Below are 19,743 nucleotides of genomic sequence, written 5' to 3'. Positions count from 1 at the left end.
CTCTATCTGAGCACCAAACTTTATACAACTAATTCATTCACCGAATCAGGCCCTGGAGATGGACGCTGCAGCTGCAGCCAATCACACCCATTCATCCCACAAGCACTTCTTGTGTGCTTTAAGTGCTGAGTATCTAACATTCATACACATTCACACTCCGATGGATGCATCGGAGAGCAACATGGGGTTAGTATCTTGCCCAAGGATGTTTGGCATGCAGACTGGAGCAGAACCACCGACCTTCTGGTTAGTGGCTGATCTTCTCTGCCACCTGAGCTACACCACACACACACACACACACACACACACACACACACCCATGATAATGACGTGAACTGACTGTCCCGTCAAATCAAACACACTCACCTGCCACTTTATAAGGTACACCTGCTCAGCTTCTCATCAACTCAAACATCTAATCAGCCAATCACAGGGCAGAAACTCATGCTGAAGATGACGTGTTGCTCCTCTGCCCGGAGACCTGTCCCTACGTCTGATTGGTCAGGTGTTGCTGGTGAATGCAGCTCGACTGATAAACCCTGGAACGACTTCTCCAACAGTGCAGCTCGTGAATGACCACACACACACACACACACACACACACACACACACACACACACACACACACACACACACACACGTACAGGTGTGTGTGACCTGGTTGGCCTTTATGTGAATCACTAAACGAGTGCATGAATCACTAATGACTCATCTAGAATCATCGCTCCGGATGGAACAACACACTCATGAAAGCCGGGGCCGACCCACGCCGCCGCTCTATTACTTCTTCCGCGCGCGCCCGACGCACGCCATTATTTCCAGGCTTTAAACACATAATGGGCCTTTTGAGGGCAAAGCTGGCAGGTTGGAAGACTGAGAGCTTACAGTGAAGAGCCTCTTCACCCTGCATTAGGAAGGTCCACGCACGATTCAGCCACACACTTGACGCTTTATTTTTACTGCAGTGAAAGTCTCGAGTGTGAGGCGTCTGCAGCGTAACAGGGGATCCTGGTCTGAAGTGGGTTCTCCCAGTTTGCACTGGTAGAACCAGAAGAGTCCAGGACTTCTCTCCTTCACAGAGCTCTTAACTCTGCCCCTCGTGCTTCACTACATCCGTGAATCTTCTCTGAGGTCTTCCTTCATCATGTTTTCTCCAATATAGCCAGTCTGACTGTGAGCATCGGCAGCTCGTCCACCTCTGCAGGCTCTCCTCACTGTAAACGCTTCTCTGATGAGTTCACGGACTTCAGGTCAAAGTTCTAAGTGTCAGAATGACGGATTATCTGAGGCATGGAATAAATATCTGAGTAAACTGTATATGAGACCGCAGACCGGCCTGTGCAGGCCTCTAACCTCTAACTTGCACGAGCTAACGGTCACTGCAGTGCATCACAGTGCAGAGACAGACGCCATCACAGGGCAGGAAGAAGACGCCAAAAATGGATCCAGGAGAAGGTGTGAGACGATCCACCCAGAGCACGAGGCCGGTCACTAATCTGCTGCTGCCTGGTTTGGATTACTGGCTGTGGAGAAGTCCTGATCCTCAGTTTCACGTCCACGCTGAGTGGATTCTCTTATGAAGGTTTCAGAGCTGCAGGACGTTACAGGAAAACAGGCGCTTGAACCGCGACCGCGGTGGGTAAATGAATAAACGAGGGGATAAAGTTTATGCAACAATTCTGATTTCATCGTCTGTTAACACAAAACAACGACTAACTAAAGCGTCATTAACGAAAGTCGGTCTTACTGAAGCAGCAGAGCGGCGTCCGCGCGCGCTTCGAGAGACGCTGGGCTTCACGCGTGGTGTGTAATGTTCCTCACACATACATCAGGTTGTGTACTGCAGCGCCTGTAAGTGAAACTTAATGTATAACTGCAGCAGCTCTACTTCAGTGAACTGTGAAAGGAGATGGAGCGATTTCCCTCGTACGTATTAAACAAGACTATTACTGTCACAGCAGGAGCAGCTTGACCAGAATAATATTAAAGCAGCCACAGTGCACGTGTGTGTGTGTGTGTGTGTGTGTGTGTGTGGCAGGATGAATAGTGGACGCTGTGCTGTTGTCGCACACAGGGAGGATGTGTGCGTCTGATAACACCAGGACGATATGGCAGTTATCAAATAATGAGTTAGCTATTGTGCGATACGGCGTGCGTGCCTCTGGTTTACAGTTTCCTCACCGTGGCCTGTGTGGAGCTCTCCTGCAGGTCCCAGAGCAGCGCATGGTTATCAGCCAATGAAATCATGCGCTTGCCGTCCCCCATGGGCTCCCACAGCACGCTGTACATACACAAAAGACACACAAACACAGAAGCACAGGGCCACAGTCAAATCGAGCGCAAACATGCTGCAGACACACAGGGGGCGGGGTCTGTGACATCCGCAGCGATGGTCACACAGCTGTGTTCTGCATGTTTAAAGAAGATGAATGTGTTTCAAAATCATTTGTAGTAAAAAAATTTATAAGAAATCAGTTAAAATAATAAGGATTGACCTCGAAACCTGCAGTCCCTCTAGTGTCCAGCAGGGGCAGCAGGGGGTCGGTCCCCACAGACTCATGTTAAAACTTTAGAGCAGAAACAAACATGTTTACAGCCTGATGCACAAACTCTTTGGACTCTTAGATCATTTCCTCTTTCACAACAGCTGTTTAAGGCTTAAATCTTGCATTATTAGCGGCGTGGCCTCTTTGACTGACAGCTGCATGGCGACACAGGCAGCTGTCGGTTGCCATTGGATGTTGGTTGGACTTTTGTTTTATGCTGCCCTCCTTTTTACTTACAGTTAGTCATTTGTGTTTGAGTTCTTTCTTCTTTTCCCCCGACCGCCTGACTCACCTTTATTCTTCCCACCTATGTCTCGATTGCTAACTGACCCTCTGTGCACACCAGTCTGTTTACTTCCTGTGTCCATCACGTGTTTCTCTTCTTCTTATCTTTGTCACCATCTGACCATTCGGATCAATAATGCGGCTGCTGTGAGTTTACCTGTACTATCCATGAAGTGTCAGCTCATATTAGCACGTATCTCTGGCAGTGAAACCTCAAACATGCTATTGTTGGTGTGGATGACATCACAGTGGTTGCTTGTACTTCCAGCAAACAAAACCAACTTCAGGTTCTTTGAATCTGCGTTTAATGGTGTCAGGAGTTTTGAGGAGCAGAGCAGAACCATCAGCGGTGATTTTCTGTGTAGCAGAGCTGCGATACGCCTCACTCCTCCGTGCCATGGAGCCCTGTTGTTGTCTAAACTATTGAAAACCCATCAGTGAGTCATTCTGTTGCACTGGGCTACACGCTCCTTTGTTAACATAAGCTCGCTGTAGTTTATTTTGAGCCAAATCCACACACGCTGTTCTGCTGCCACCAATACTCACCGGAGCGCCAAACTGGTATTGACCTACCCATTTACAGAAAAACCAAACACACCAAACAAAAACAAAAGAAAAATAATACCTTTAAAAAATGCCAAATCCTTTAATCCGCCTGTCGGGTACAAACAACCGGAGCCGGATGCTGGAGGCAGATTTTTAAATAAAGCTGGAGCGAGGCTGTAGTCACGCTTTAACACAATTTAGGGTGAACTCATAAACCAGCTGTTCCCAGCAGGTGGCACTATGACGACTGTGGTATTCCTGCCTCTCCGGACTCTCAGGTGCTCATGAAACATGAACGCCTCCAGCACAGCTTCAGTCAGGTAAAACCTTTGGTGCACTCTGCTTCCAGCATGATTAGCCTAAATAGATCGTGACAAGGTATCACGTGCTCTCCTACAGCAGCTTTGCATGATCCACAGGTCATAATAATCCTTCTGTATCTCACACTGATCCTCAGCACAGCCCCTCTGAAACAAGCAGCCTTAGCTCCTTCTTTAAAGACAACTCTCTTCTGATTGGCTGTCCCGGTATGCCAGCCGTACCTTCACGGTGACATCACGCAGTGTGTGTTTGATTGCTGAGCATACGCTCATCTCATTATTAGAAACCCTGGCCATGTTTAAACTCGTACAGGTGAAACTCCTCCCACAATTTAAGTTTGGACGCTCTCATCGTGCCACGCCCCTCTGGCCCCTCTGAAGCACGGCTGCTACTCTGACATCACTCACACGGCACACAAAGTTTGTGTTTGCGCGTCCATAAGGCCTCCTGAGTGCTCACGGTGCTTTGAACCGCTATGAGAAGGCACGCGCTGAACTTCAGATCCATCTCCTCTGAACGTCCCTCCAGTGTCTCAGGGCGTTACCGTGGATCCCCACGCCGACAAGTGCAGGGACCATCGGGACAAGTTAAAGATGGCAGCAGTGCCGAGACCAGTCCAGAGGTGCACGAGTAGGTGATCTGATCAAATCAGCATCAGGACTTTCTGATCACACTCATAAAAAGGAGAAAAAAGCCCATTAGTGCACTTTAAACGCTGCTCTGTGAGTGCTCTTAGTCACATTAGCAGCTTTCTGCACAACAGCCACGAGAGTGACAAAAGCACATAAGCTCAGCCCGGTGAGCACAGAGGACCCAGTTCTGTCAGTCTACTCTGCAGCAGTAAAGTACAGTAGAGCGTTTACTGCACGCTTTGATTCCTCCTGCGCACGCCCGTCTGCAGAGTATCGACCTTTTGCTGCAGCTTCTTTAGGCGAGCCTCTCCTCTGCGCTCTACTTAAACTCTGTATTCTGGAGAGACCTTGCACACCACACTAACTGTTGTTCATCATTCCCTGGATACTTGTTTGCTTTTGTTCCCTCCTCTTAGTTTGGATGGTTTAGCAGCTAAATCGAGACAGAAAGCGACCGCGTGGTCAAAGAAAGACGACAGCCCGAGCGAGAAAGCTCTGCTTTTAACCCGAGTCCTGCCAGCTCTAAAAGCAATGTGTCAGTGCAGTCAGAGACCTGGCAATAAGCTAAATACAACCTTGGCCGGGAAAAGCTGCTATATGCTCGTTAGGGTTTTGATTTAGTGTGACTTTTCAGCTGCGTCTAATCTGGGTTAGAGGATGTAAAATGTCAGCAGCGCGATGCAGACGTGGTCTGGCTGAAGATCTGGATTTCTGTCACGGCTAGAGAACCGCTGCGATTAGAGCTTTACTAAATGATGCCATTTATTTAAGGAGTTCATCAATTAGACAACTTCATTTCCTTGGACTCATCTGTCAGCGGCAGCAACAATGCCAGCGTTTGAAAAGGAGAGAGAGGAGGTGAGAGTGTTCAGGGGAGATAAAAGAAATGACAGGGGAAAGGAGGGGAAGTTAAAGTTTGCTTTTGGGCTTAATCCAGGCTTCAAATACGCACAGTGCTATTAGAAAAGGTGGAGCAGCGACGGAAGGAGGGAGGGGAGTTTATAAGGGCTGTGAAATCACAGCTGCTGAGGGCGGCTTTTACTGCCCTCCTGAGGAGCAGCGAGTCATGGACGCACTCACAGCACGCAGCCTTCGTTTTGTCATTTAGGAGCACTTCACACTGACTCACAGTCAGACCCTGCAGCCTGAAAGGGAAGATGATTTTCTAAATCTCCCTTAATGCATTTCTCACACTCGGTGAAGAACCTGTGCAGCAGGCCACCTTCAAAGGCCGGACAACTAAATGTAGCCATAAACAAACTGCATCGCTAAACGGTAGGCTGAGCAGATCGCAACAAACTACAAGTGAAAACAAAGATGGGCCATAATCTGGAAACACTGCATCTTACAGGACAGCAGAGCACGAATATATCTGCATCCATCCACGGTGCAACAGCTCATCACATGATGCTCATCCTGGATTATTCTTAATCTTCACTGATAACACTTCACTGTCCGTCCACTGTTTAGAAACAGAGAATATGCACTGAGGTAGTAAATACCAGCAGCACGTATCACACCAAGTAATCTTTCCACATGAATAATCCTCCCAACCAAGTTCTTTAGTATGTTTAATCTCAATCTAAAAAAAACCAAAACGTAAAACTGAATTCACTATCCGGTCGTTAAGTCTGACGTCACTAGTAGAGATGGACCGATCCGATATTACGTATCGGTATCGGTCCGATACTGACCTAAATTACTGGATCGGATATCGGAGAAAAATAAAAAATGTAATCCGATCCATTAAATATCACGAAAGCACCTCACAAAACTTGCAACACGCCGTAACTCACCTCAGAACGTTAGCATGTCGGAGCAGTATGCATCACGTGATAGAGCGGCTGTGGCATGCGGGACCTGTCGGTGGTCTGGATAGCATTTGGAGCTTCGCTAGCAACCCGGCATTTCATCTCTGACAAAGTTATCCCGAGAGAAGTAAAGCAAGTGTGTAAGTCCATCTCTGAATGTTTGTAAAGCATTCCTGCATTAAGCTTAACAAACGATATATGGAGCGACTGCCTCTTCTTGCTGCTACTTCAATCATGAAACTGCTTAATGATCAGCTGATCGGCTTTTCTGTCGCGAGTCCGTGTCTCTTGTTTGCTTTTGGCCCACTTTGCACCAGAAAGAGGAAACCACGTTTAAGCTTGATCAGCTGTTGTTAGAATGTATTTAATATTACTTTCTACTCGAGGATCTTTTTCTACGTAGCTGACGGCTGGTAACTGTGCAGGGGCGGATCTAGCAAAGTTTAGCCAGGGGGGCCGATAGGGCATTAACAAGGAAAAGGGGGCACAAAGACATACTTTTCTTTCTTATTCTCATTTAAAATGTCGAGCTTTTAATAAATAATTATCTGACACCCAAAGTTTTAATTTGATGTAAAATGAATAGAAGTCAATTACTGTATATAGTGACTATTAAGTCTAATATATATACCCTAGTAAGCTATAGTACTTTTTCCTTTGGGAAGGTACCATCTGTGCAGTCTGCAATTTTGTTGAAGAAAGATGTTGAATCTATTTAATATTTCTTGAAAAATAATTGATTTCTGTGCATTTTTTTCCACACTGCATCAAATTAAGGTTGATTACGTCGATTAACCCTTTACAGCCGATCGGAGCGGGCACGCTCTGTTTTGCGTAACTATTTTTAAATCCCGGTAGCTCTGCAACCACGTAAGCTAGCGCAAAAATTTTTTTTGCATATGAAACCGGAGGAGTTGTACTTACATCTTATGCCATCAGCTTGTCCTAGGTCACGGTTTCCTTCCACATAAAGCTTTGCAAAAACTGCATAAAAAGCGCTTGCAGCAACAAAAACATAATATTCCAGAAACACGCTTTACCGATCCAATCAGCTGGTCATAACACTTCCTACGTTGGAATAGACGTCAGCGCGAACTTTTGCATTTCCGCCATTACCTGCCCGAAACCGGAAGTGACGTCATTTTCGCGGAAATGTAGTCTTTTTTACTATCAGGGCCTCAGGGCCTATACTCGTCTTTTTAAAAGTTATCTTTGACTTTATGACTTTCTGTGTCGTTTCTGGGATGCTTAGGACTCATATTGCACTGCTGGAAATAGTTTATTTTGATGCATATGCTGCTTTTTTGCAAATTTGCAGTATAATATTTATTTTCGTTTTTCCTGCAGTGTATAAAAATTGGTGTATTTCAAAAATAAAACTATGAAGACACTCAAAATAAATTTCCTGTGGTGGGAAACTATTTTGTGCAACTTTTTTGTATTTACATTTTTGCGGGATTAGCCTCTTAAATTTCTCTAACTACAAATATATGTTAAAAAAGCAAAAACGATTTTCAATTTTTTTGTAGTTTATTGCACTTTTTTGCAATTTATGTAATTACTATGCACTTAATGAATACATATTATTAAAATCTGGGCTATAATGGTTGTATTGATGTATAGCAACTTGAAATGCTCCCAAAAATGGCTCCACAGCATGTAAAAATATGATATAAGCTCTGGCGGACTTGGTTCTATGGTAGGTCTTAAAGGGTTAAGCATCATGAGGTGGAGCGTGAGGGGTGGTTCCCTATTTTTTATTTATTTATTTTTGTTGTTGCTGGGAGTTGGAACCCTATTAGTTAGGTTGCTTAATATTTATGCTAAGTACCCTTTAAAATACCAGAATAGGGAGGATGGTGTAGGTTTGAGTTTATTAGATTGATCAGTATTGCTGAACTATGAATTTTTTTTTTTTTTTGCATACAGGTATAACAGAATAGCTTTAGTGTAGTTGTTGTTTTAAACTTGAGTATGAACTTATACAAAATGCAGCAAGATATTTAAAAAAACAGTTTTGTTGATTAAAACACACTATATCGGATTCATATCGGTATCGGCAGATATCCAAATTTATGATATCGGAATCGGTATCGGACATAAAAAAGTGGTATCGTGCCATCTCTAGTCACTAGCCATGTCTGGGCCTAAACTCTGCTGCAGGTCCATATATCAAACGAGTTGAAAAACTGTCTAAAGTCTTTCATCTTTAATAAAATGATCAGCGTTCTGCTCTACCAGGTGTAACAATTGAGTTTAACATCCAGGCATCCATGAAAACGGAATTTATGACATTTAACGGAGTTAGAAGTTAGCAGGGAGTTAGCTCGCTAGCTTCTATCTAAATACAATATAGCATGTCCTGATTGCGGGGTTTGGGAAACAAATTCAAACGTACAGCTCTGTTATCACTTCCAACATAAATGAAGACAGAAAACTAAACAGCAGTGACGTTTGTAGGGTTACTGAAGTTTGGCTAGCTGGTATATAATGATGTGCTACGTGACCGCTAGCGGCACAGCTATGTTAGCATAATATAAACAAGCTAACTTTTTTCCACTCGATAAAAGTTAACGTGAGTGTTCTCGGTGGTCAGGAACAAATGTAATCGCATGGCAGGATGCTGTAAAAGGACCAAACTTCAGCCAGGAGAACAACTGAGATAATCCATCCACAATACGAGGTTAGTCATTCATATACTGTTGCATGGGCTGGGCTGTAGTTACATCCTAAGGTTTTAAAAACTGAGCTTAAATAAATGATTAGTGGTAATAAAAGCCGAGGGAGGTCAACAGTGATCATTGACTGTTTTAGGAGCTTTTTGAGATCAAATAGAAGAAAATACAAAACATTAAACATGTTAACAACACAAAAGCCATATTAAACGCAGACTACTTTAGGCCCAGAAGTAGGATTCGTCACGTCATCACTTAACGACCGGATAAGATTAACTCAAGGGTAGACTTAAGCAAAGCCCTACTCAAGCTAGCATAATCCAAAAACTCGTGAACCCAACTGTAACTGTTGGAAGCCAAACTAACAATCAAAGGTAACATCTGATCAATCGATTGATGCTTTGTGTCCCCAAAAGAAAGGCAAGTCCCCACAAAAGCCCTGTGAACACTCTGTCCCCTTAATGTAGCAAAACAAGTACATACACACACACACTGAGGGCTCCACATAGACCTTGTCGATAGCGACTGCAGCATGTTCGATACCACCGCTCCTTCCTTCCTAAACACACACTTCAGCACACCACAGGACCAATTAAAACACACTCCGCTTTGGGATTCACAGCCCATCGTTCCCTGTAGGATCAATTAATTCATGCAATACTGAGAGGCAGACAGTTCGCCTCCCTCCATCTCTCTCTCTTATGAAACACTCCAAGTTATGTGCGTTTGACCTTGAGCTCTGCAACAAGCTGGCACGCTGTGTACTGGAATGTATGCTGGGAGAGCTTTTACAGCCCCATATATCCACGTCGAGCCATGCACTCTCTCTCTGCTCGCCCACTCTGCTGTGCTTTGCATCCATATGAGTTTAATCCCCCGTTACAGAGAAGCCAACACAAATACTCCCTGGTCCTTCTTGGGCATGAACACAGGGACAAACAGAGCATCTGGAGCTGCAGGACGGACGGACAAATGCAGTGTTGCTACGTACAAACTCGCCACATCTGCATCTCCACCACTTCACTTCCTGACATCACCAGTGGGACGATCTAAGCTACAACCTCCACCCAAACTGAAAAGAGTCAAGAATCTGGATATTTACATGCTATTACCATGACGCAGGCTCAAACCTGTTTCCTTTGTTTAGTGTAAAGCAGTCAGAACGCCGTCAGCACAGCTCAGACTTACAGACACACGTTACCCTGGAACTTAAAAGAAGACGTTTTCAGTCCTGCTTTTCCTTCACAGTAGAATCCCGAATGAAAAAAATAAAATAAATAGAAACCTCCACAATGAAAAACCTAAACTGTTCTGTTATTTAACGTTTATTTGGCTGTATGTCAGCAACAGGTGATTTTTTTCTATTCAGGCTGTAAAACTGGTGAAAACAGCCTCAAATTTACGTCCTTTTCGCCTTTCAATCGGCTGGATTGGACCCTTTGACGGTCCCTGGGCCTTATGTTTAGACCCTCTGGGTCAGGACACCGCTTGATTTTAACATCTTCCACCTGTGGACTGTTTCCTGTGTGTCTTTGTGTCCTGGATGCTAGAAAGCTTCAGTTTTCAGCCCCAGAGGTTTCAGTCTGCTTTGCAGTGCCGACCGTGCAGGAGTCCCATAAACCACCCTGTGGAAAACAGCCAAACCCCACCTCCACCTGTAATGATACAGGTGGAGGTGGGGTCACAATAAACTGGAATTACCATTTAAGGTAACTGCGAGCTCAGCCGCAGACAGATTATTTCTTTGTGCAGCAGCTGCCGTCACAGACGGGAAAAAAGCAGCAGAGCTACAAGCTTCAGCCCAGCGCCTGCACACACACACACACACACACACACACACACACACACACGCACACACACATACACGGCTGATAGTCCACATGACAGCCCACGTCGGGGATCCAATTGATTGAGACGAGGCGACGCTCACAGTGAAAATAAGGCTCACAAAGACTCTTTGCATGACGGGGCTGGGACGCAGACAGAGAGCAGAGCCCATCGGGCCTTACAAACGACCACACAACAATAACACACATGGCTGCATCCGTGTGTGTGCGCACAAACACACACAATCACCCCATAAACACCTCCTACCCCCTCCTGTCACACCCCACTTTAGAAAATCAACCTCGCTGCCTTTTGCGCTTTACCGCTCCCTCCTAGGGCCGTGATTGGCTCAAATGGCTCCACGGGAATCGATGCACTCATCTGGCAAGGCTCCCAATCGAAACCAAGTGCAGGAAGAGGGGGGAAAAAAAACACAACATGATTTTTCCCGAGGTTTGTTTAGTCCCGTTATTTTTATTTTTTTGAGTGTGCTTTGCCGATATTTCCATTCAGAGCACGCTTCACGACGGGCAGAGGCTCGAATGTTTGCCCACCCAAACAATGAGGGGATTTGGGGAAGAAAAAAGTGTTATTGTTGCTGAGAGTGGAGGGACTTGCCGGCAACCGGAAAACGCACACATGAAGGATGCGGACACGCTACAGTGGACACACAAGCAGGTGAACAAACACACAAAACAGACAAAAGCCTCATAAGAACTCAGATCTCTTTACTCTTTGTCTTCTTACACACACAAACATGCATGGGTGGTGCAAGCTGCCAGCATTATCACTGTGTGTGTGTGTGTGTGTGTGTGTGTGTGTGTGTGTGTGTGTGTGTGTGTGTGTGTGTGTGTACTTGCGTTGCTATCTAACCGTGGACTGCTGTGTCATTACAAATCCACAGACACAGGACCGACAGTGAGGACATTCTTCCAGTCCTGTGTTGGTCCTGCTTTAAATGAGATTAAATGATTTTTAACAAATTCATTTTAGTAAATCAGGCACAGCTGTGATTGATGACTAAATATACAGTTAGAGAAAAGATTAATAATTACTGTGGGGCTGTACAGGGCGTGGCTAACAGTGACTTCCTGTATTTAAACTGCTGTAAATGACTTATCAAACATATCTCATGGATGATCCACAGAGAACAATCCTGCCACAAGCTGCAATCAGTTTTTATCTAAATCACTGTCAGAAGCTCTTTATTTGTCCAGAGGGCAGAAATTACAGCAATGTGTAATTTTCTATAGCGATATTTTAAATGGTCATAAAGATATATATTATTTACTGATGTATATCATTTATATATAGCCAATCCGTAACTGCTGTTGACTACAGTCTATGTACCAACACAAGCAGAGGCTCACCGTGGCAGAGTGGGGAGTGCGTGAGCGATGGAGGAGCAGTGGGCCATCAGATGGTTTCAGCTAATGTGATCTGACCTTTGTCGTCTGTGACAAAATGATCCACATCATTTATAAAACTAATAAAGAGCCAAAATTAATCCCACATGCTCGTTTTGTCAAAATGTCCTTAAAATGACAAAAAAGTTAAAAACAACTTGTTGAAGAAATGACGTCTTTGCAATCCCTGCTGCTGTTAGCAGGACGGGGTCAAAACGAGCACTCCTGCAGGTTCTGCTGTTACACATCGCTGATGCAATGAACAACACCACGCACATACAAGATGTCACATTGCATGGCACACTGTGGCTAACAACAGCAGTGCTAGCAGCAGCAGCAACCTTCCTTCTGTCCTTGCAGGCTAGCAGCTACATGGAGCCTGCAAGGAAGGAGAGCTTTCCACCAAGCTTTGTGACAGCTTCACATCACATGAGGACTACAGGCAGGTGGCGCTGTAACACAATCTGTGGAAGACTGATGGGTAAACATGGGCCGGGGTTGCTTTTGTTTTGGGGGTTTTTGTATTTGCAGTTATTTTGTATCTTTTTGATCTAAAATAAATTTTCCTTTTTACATTTTGTTTCTTAAAAATACTGGAAATACTGGTCCCCTCTTGACCAGTGCAGAATGACAGTCCACACTAGATAAGGTGTGTGTGTGTGTGTGTGTGTGTGTGTGTGTGTGTGTGTGTGTGTGTGTGTGTGTGTGTAGCAGAGAGATGGAGGAGGTGGGCAACAGACCAAAGCCATCCATCTAGAGAAGCCAATAGTGCACAGCATAGGCTACAGGCTTCACAGCATTGAATCCAGACTCCACAACACACACACACACAGTTTGGTGCCCTTGTGAGGGTTACAGCTCTCGGTGTGTTAAGATGGTGGAGCTCAGAGACATCAATCTCTACCCAGCAGCCTTGCTTGACCTGCCCTCTGACACACACACACACACACACACACACACACACTCACACACACAGACTCACACTCACACACAGAACTGCACAAATTCAATCTCCTCGGTCTCGTCTCCTTTCTTGAGCTACCCTCCATCTTTCTGTTTTCTTCACCTCCTCCATCTTTATCTCTCCCTCGCAGACACCTGCAGTATGCATCACACTAACTGATTGGTGCCTCTAAAAATGATCGCAATCATGAGGCGGACAATGAAGAGTGGAGTAAAGGCCGGGGGGTGGGGGGGCATTGATTTTGGCTCTCGTGGGGCTCTGAGTTATGGCGAGGAGCTCTGACAGTAAGACAAAAGGATCGGGCCGTGACTACAACCAGAGTGAAATGAAATGGACCGGGACTCATAGGGCGCCGCTCAGGCGGCCATTCGAAATTCTTTCTGCTACACACACACACACACACACACACACAGCATTTTAATCTGTAATTAAGGACTTTCTAACAGGCGGGAGGACACACACGTTAGAGGAACTGCAGCTTTTGGAGCTTCTCTGCTCAGCTGCAGAGGTTGCACCTTGGTGCTAACATACCAGTGTTAGCTTTATTGAGCCTCAACTTCATGTCAAGTATCTGCAGAAAGGCAAAAGCTACAAAATCCAAGGCTGACTCTTTGTTACAGTGTAATTATGACGACTTCCTGCCTCGCTCTCAAATATGTGATATCTAATAAAGCTTTGGGAGCATCAAATGAAGACACATAAATGATCACATTATTTATGACAGTGCAAACACCCGGAGAGACTTGAACCTGCAGCTCTACACTCACATTCCTGCTGGGTTAGGGGCCTAGTTGATCTTAGGCCTGACAGCGGCCTGCAGCCGCTCTGTTTCAAAGTCAGCCTCCTCCTTCATTAGAAAGCCTGCGTTGTGCTCCGTGCAGAGTTTTGCTCACAAGTGTGTCGTTTGATAGTAAAGTTTGCTGAAGATATTTTGAATTGAGAGAAAAGCTTTAAAGGAGTTTTGAAATCTGTTTTTTGTCGTTTATTTGACTCTCTGTGAGCTGCAGGTCGTCCTGGAGTCTATTATTAACACCCCGTCTTCTAATAAGCAGTCGAACACATTACTGCGGATCAAAGGAGCTCTTGCATCATTTGTGCCACGACTCTGAGCGGTTCCCCGGCAACACCTACCAGGCAGCGTTGCCGTGGGTGCTGTCGTCTAGGTGACAGAGCAGCTCCAGGGTTTGGGGGTTGTGGGCGGATTCGTCAGGTGACTCGTGGTTTCCTGTCTCCCAGTCAGAGGGCATCCGCCACACGGCCGCGCAGGACACCACCCTGCTGTCGCTAGCTGCACACACACACACACACACACACACACACACACACACAGTGTTAGGGAGGAGGGTGCTCTTGTTTTACTGATACTGTGGGGACAGTGGTCCGAGTCCCCGATATCTAAATCAGGATATTTTGAGACATTTTGCCAAACTTTCAACTTTGATTAAACTCTGGAAATAAAAAGTGTTGCATGAAAAACATAGTGCATAGAGTACATTCCAGGTGGATAAAGTAGTCCACCTCTAAGCGCTGCTAATGTTTGTTTTTTGAATTTCTATTTTTCCTCATTGTCACCCAGTTTCAAGCTGAATCACTGCTTAATAAATGAAACCGTTAACGATCCCCGGTGGCTTCTTAAGCAGGTTAAACCAGTGACTGGAGCATAAGGATAAGCTTTGTTAGTGTGTGCGTGAGATGTACAGGCACTAATGTGACTACACTCTCTTCCTAATCCACATAATAAACGAGTTATTTTGGCACATCCACGCCAGGGCTGGAGCTGCTAATTGGAACCAGAGGAGTAAATGTAGAGTACAGTCATACGGTAATTGGACTAAAAGTTTGCGGGTGGAGAGCACGGGGAGAGAAAGACTCATTTCTTTTTGGTGTACGTATTGGCAGCGCGTGGGCAGGCGTGTATGGAACGCCAGGACTGCCATAATGAATTAATTAAATACACCATTAAATAATTAATTAAATGTGGCAATAATTAATTAAAATTGGAATTAATTAATTAAATAAATAGTTATGACACATGTAATTAATTAATTATTGACACATTTAATTAATTATTTATGTATTTCACATTTTAATTAATTATTGACACATTTAATTAATTATTGACACATTTAATTAATTATTTAATGATATATTTATTTATTTCATTTTGGCAGTCCTGACGCCTGGCTCTCGTCATGAAATAATTTTATCTGTCAGCCTCACCCATCAAACTCAGGGGGCGGGGTTAACGCTGCCCATGCAGCTTCTCTAACATTTGATTGGTTGCCGTGCAAAGTAAGTCAAAACAGGTCGATCCTAGAAAATCGATTGCTTGTGTAGACTTGGGGCAGCCAGGTATCCCAGAATGCAGATCAAATCACAAGCAGCAATGGTGGTGGTGTAGTTTTAAAATACCCCGTTTTTCTGTCACCAGCTACACTTTTAACAGTGTTTTAGCCGCGAATGTCGCGCCGTATGTCTAGTCAGGTTGTCAACATAGAACATGTTTGCAAAAGTGCTCAGATGTTTTCAGAGATTTCACTAGCTCTGCTAACAGTTAGCATGCAGAGTGCACCGAGGGGGTTACGTTAACCGGTTTGTTTACATATTCCACTCTCCGTGTTCCACATGTTGCATTCGCAGATTCTCATTTTCACCGAACGATCGTCTCTTTCCGCCTGGTCTTGTGTCTCTCTGCTTCTGTAACATAAAGAACGAGCTGACATTTTTCTCACGAAACCAGCGATCAGCTCAACAGACCCTCAGTTTACCTGCATGCATTCTCCTCCTCATCTGTCAGCTGTTTAACACCTGCTGCTAATTCAAGAAACACGCCTAGTTACCTGGTGATAGTCACAGTTTAACTGGGCAGCCGGTGCTCGATATAACGCAATGTCAGCGCATTTTTCTGCACAAGATAAGTAAATATAGTGTTTTCCCCGAGCGCAGAGCTGCTGGAGCTCGTTTCCTTACAGAGCACTTTATAGGCGAACAGCTTCATCAGCGGCTGATGTCCAATCACCGGCACACAGCTTTCAAACCTCAGCTGAGTTTTAGCTCTCAGTGGTTAAACGCTGGACTTCATTCACTCAGGTTCTGTCTGTCGGGTCACGTTTACTTCGCTGTTTTATTTACAACTGAGCAAATCGGTTTGGCTGAGGTTAAAGTTACGTTTCATAACTGCACAGTTTCACAGACGTTTAATGGTTCACTGGCACATGTGTTAGACTGAACTATCATCTAAATATCATCTGTTTTTTAATAGTTATTCAACTGTATTCTAAGCACCAGCTGTCTGTTAGAATGTGATTTTTTTTCTCTCTCTGTTGGCAGAGGTATAAAAATGCGCAGGAAAATCTGACATGCATGGCGAACTTCACCGACGATATTTAGGGAGGAATAAACACACATCAAACATAAATGAACCATTTGCCTGTCTCCATAATTGAGAGAATTTTCTCTTCTTATGTCAACACTCTCTCTCTTTTTTTTTTCTTTTTTTTTTGCTTTTTCGGTCATGTTATGTTTACCTGTCAAAGGCTTGTTACAAACTATGAAACACATTGTGCAGACTTCTGGATGTTAGAAGAAAACGAATACTGCTCATGAATGAGACTAAAGGCAGGAAGGTGTCCTTTAAAACTAAACATGTTAATAGGACCTCCCTGTTTATATCATAGTTTATGATATAGCACGTGTATTTCAGTAATAACCTGCTGAGGCCACTATACGTGCTGGCCTCATATCAAATGTGAAGGCAGACTGAGTCTATGTTTGACGTTTTTTATATCTAATCTTCCTTTTCAAACATTTAAACAGCAGCGAGTCTGCAGCTGAGGGAATACAACTTCAAATTGTCGGAACAGGTTTGCTCGTTTCTTGGATTCATTTGGTGATTTATTAAATGTATAACTGTTATTCTAATCTGCTGCTGAGTCTCTTACACTTTTCTTTATGCTGTATATTTTCACGTCTCTGGAATAGTTGGCAGTTAGATAGTCAGCTGGGAAACTTTGTGTTAACTCATGGAGCTGAGGATATCGTGGATATGCTGACCTCGCTGCGTGGTGTACAGAGCGAGGTCAGCATGATTAATATTCACAATAAAAATATTAGCCGAACATCATGAAGTCTGTATGTGTTTCATAGTGTCGAACAACCTTTGTACAGTTAAAGCCAGCAGTTACTACATGACGGAAACACCAACGTTATCTCTTTTATGTGTTTATACACAGGTCACGCTGATTACTGAACAAAAACCCAAAGATCAGATGTTAAACAGATTTATTTGCTCTCTCTCCTCCTTAAACATGTTTTTAATGTTAGTTATAATTCAGAATTGGCGACTGAAACACGTAGGACACATAAGAACATCAGGAAATAAAACATCGATAAATATAACCTCAGTAAAAGAAGTCAGCGGGGGTTACTACAGCTGTGTACCGGGGCCTGCGCTTTGTCGGTGGGATTGCTTGCGAGGCGAGCGGGTCTATCCCACGCTTTGCCGTGAGACTGGGCAGACATCTCCGAAATCATCGAAACACTTTTGCAAAGAGGCTGTATCTTGACAAACCGACCAGACACATGAAGATTAAACCACTACATTCTAAAAAAATATTAAAACGGTATTTGGTAACACACAAACAGGGTTTTTCAAAGCTCAGTTCTGTTAGCTTCCACATGCCGGTTGTTGTGTGCTAGAAACAATGGCCACCAGGCCAAAGCAATGGTTTTGACTCGATCAGCGTTAACCCCGCCCCCTGAGTTTGATGGGTGAGGCTGACAGATAAAATTATTTCATGATGAGAGCCAGGCGTCAGGACTGCCAAAATGAAATAAATAAATATATCATTAAATAATTAATTAAATGTGTCAATAATTAATGAAATGTGTCAATAATTAATTAAAATGTGAAATACATAAATAATTAATTAAATGTGTCAATAATTAATTAATTAAATGTGTCAATAATTAATTAAAATGTGAAATACATAAATAATTAATTAAATGTGTCAATAATTAATTAATTACATGTGTCATAACTATTTATTTAATTAATTAATTCCAATTTTAATTAATTATTGCCACATTTCATTAATTATTTAATGGTGTATTTAATTAATTCATTATGGCAGTCCTGGCGTTCCATAGGCGTGGGGCCTATTTGTCAAATTAAAAGCATGGCGACACGAGTCCACAGATTTCCTGAGTGGTTTTAGACGAGCCTGCGCTCGGACTAAGTGGCCGAGCAAACGCCGGGGCTCTGTGCAAGCCCTGCATTAATGCGCTGCAGTGTGCTGCCTGTTGTGTTTCTATATATTTGGGTTGCGCCGGTGTCGGTGTGGGCAGCGGCGCGTGGTGGGCCGTCCACCGTGGCTGTCATCCTGTGAACTCGAGCGTGCAGAACTCAGCTGACAGACAGACGGAGATGGAGGGGGGAGCGTGGAGACTACACCCAGTCCCAGAGCCATCCGCCCCGAATCCCACCTGACACGGCTGTCTCCTCTCCGCCTTCTATCCTCCAGAGGAGCTCAAACTCCACCAGTCTAGCTTTATTAAAAGCCTTTATTTATCCAGGCGAACGTCTCGGGGAGACTCAAACGTTCGTTTTGAAGTGCGACCGAGACCAGAGGGCATCGGGCACCAACGAGCGAGCGACGCAACGTCTGGGTTCACGCAACAAACAAAAACCATCCTAAAAGATCGACGTAGTGTCCGGAAGTTAACGGCCACCAGGGGGCGACGGCTGTGTTACAAAAACATCTGCTGGATTCATGCACTCTTAGCTGTGGGTCACGTGATATTTATTATAGTGCTTAATATAAAGCTCACAACTCGTGTGTTAAAAATGTTTTTGATACTCACAGCGATGATGTGGTGTCTCAAATCTGACCAATTAGAGCACTGCATTTGGCAACAAGTGCGCTCACAGCTCAAAAACGCTCACTGGGACTGAAACATGCAACCTGTTTGACCTCAGACACATGGCTACGGGTCAGTCGGCTCTCTGGAGGGATTCCCGACTGCCCCGCGGACATCCTGAAGCATGCACGACTCTGGGATTGAACCAGCGACTCCTCCCTGCTGTGCCCGGTCCTGAGAAGACGAACCAGAATCTGCATTTCTTCTTTTTTGTCATTCAGGAACATCAGGATCAGCTCGTCACTGATTCTCGTCCACTCCGGTTTATTCACGGCGCATTCTCGCTTTCGGTGTGCGTACACCTCACGACGAATTTGAATCTGAAAAATTCTGAATTTCGTGTAGTTTTTTCGCTCACTGTGTAAAAAAGCCTTTTAGAGCGACGGCAGCTCACTGGGACGGTTCGCTGGTGGGAAACGCCCGTGCAACCTTTTATTGAAGGGGATCTTGGTCCTTCCAGTTTTCAGTTTAAAGCTGGGTCCGTGGGTTTTACCCGCTGTGTCGTGCTGCCTGAGGCGTCTGCTACATCTTTCCTTCTGTTTGTTGTCGGGTTTGTGGAGACATTGGTCTTCATCTTCTACTTCAGGTTTTTGTCTTTCTGAGCACAGATTTTTCTGATTCACGCCAAAGATGCTTCGTTTATCAGCTGTTTTCCTCATATAAGCTTCTACTAAATGCAAGTGAACGAGTCATTCAGTATATAGTTGATGGATAAAATACTCAAACATTATTCATCTTTATTATTGATTATTGATGAAGATTAGATGGTGCGTCCTGTGGTGACAGATTGTGATTGGGTGATCTGGGGTTT

At 44.4% G+C, this 19,743-nt stretch overlaps 1 protein-coding gene across 1 annotated transcript in view; it reads right to left on the bottom strand.

Moving 5' to 3' along the window:
• The window catches only part of eipr1 (EARP complex and GARP complex interacting protein 1), a 61,359-nt gene that overhangs the window by 31,651 nt on the left and 9,965 nt on the right, over positions 1-19,743 (bottom strand). Inside the window, exons 4-5 of the mRNA XM_085342957.1 lie at positions 14,145-14,301; positions 2,182-2,281 (exon numbers count right to left, since the gene is read on the bottom strand). Coding sequence (XP_085199083.1) covers positions 2,182-2,281; positions 14,145-14,301 — 257 coding nt within the window. The remainder of the gene's footprint in view (positions 1-2,181; positions 2,282-14,144; positions 14,302-19,743) is intronic.

The sequence above is a fragment of the Diplotaxodon limnothrissa genome, linkage group LG19 (assembly GCF_057381915.1).
Source record: "Diplotaxodon limnothrissa isolate DT_005_m linkage group LG19, D_limnothrissa_male_GT1.1, whole genome shotgun sequence".
In the NCBI taxonomy this organism is placed as follows: Eukaryota; Metazoa; Chordata; class Actinopteri; order Cichliformes; family Cichlidae; genus Diplotaxodon; species Diplotaxodon limnothrissa.
The sequence above is the reverse complement of the archived record's forward strand: the minus strand, read 5'-3'. Positions and strand labels throughout refer to the sequence as shown.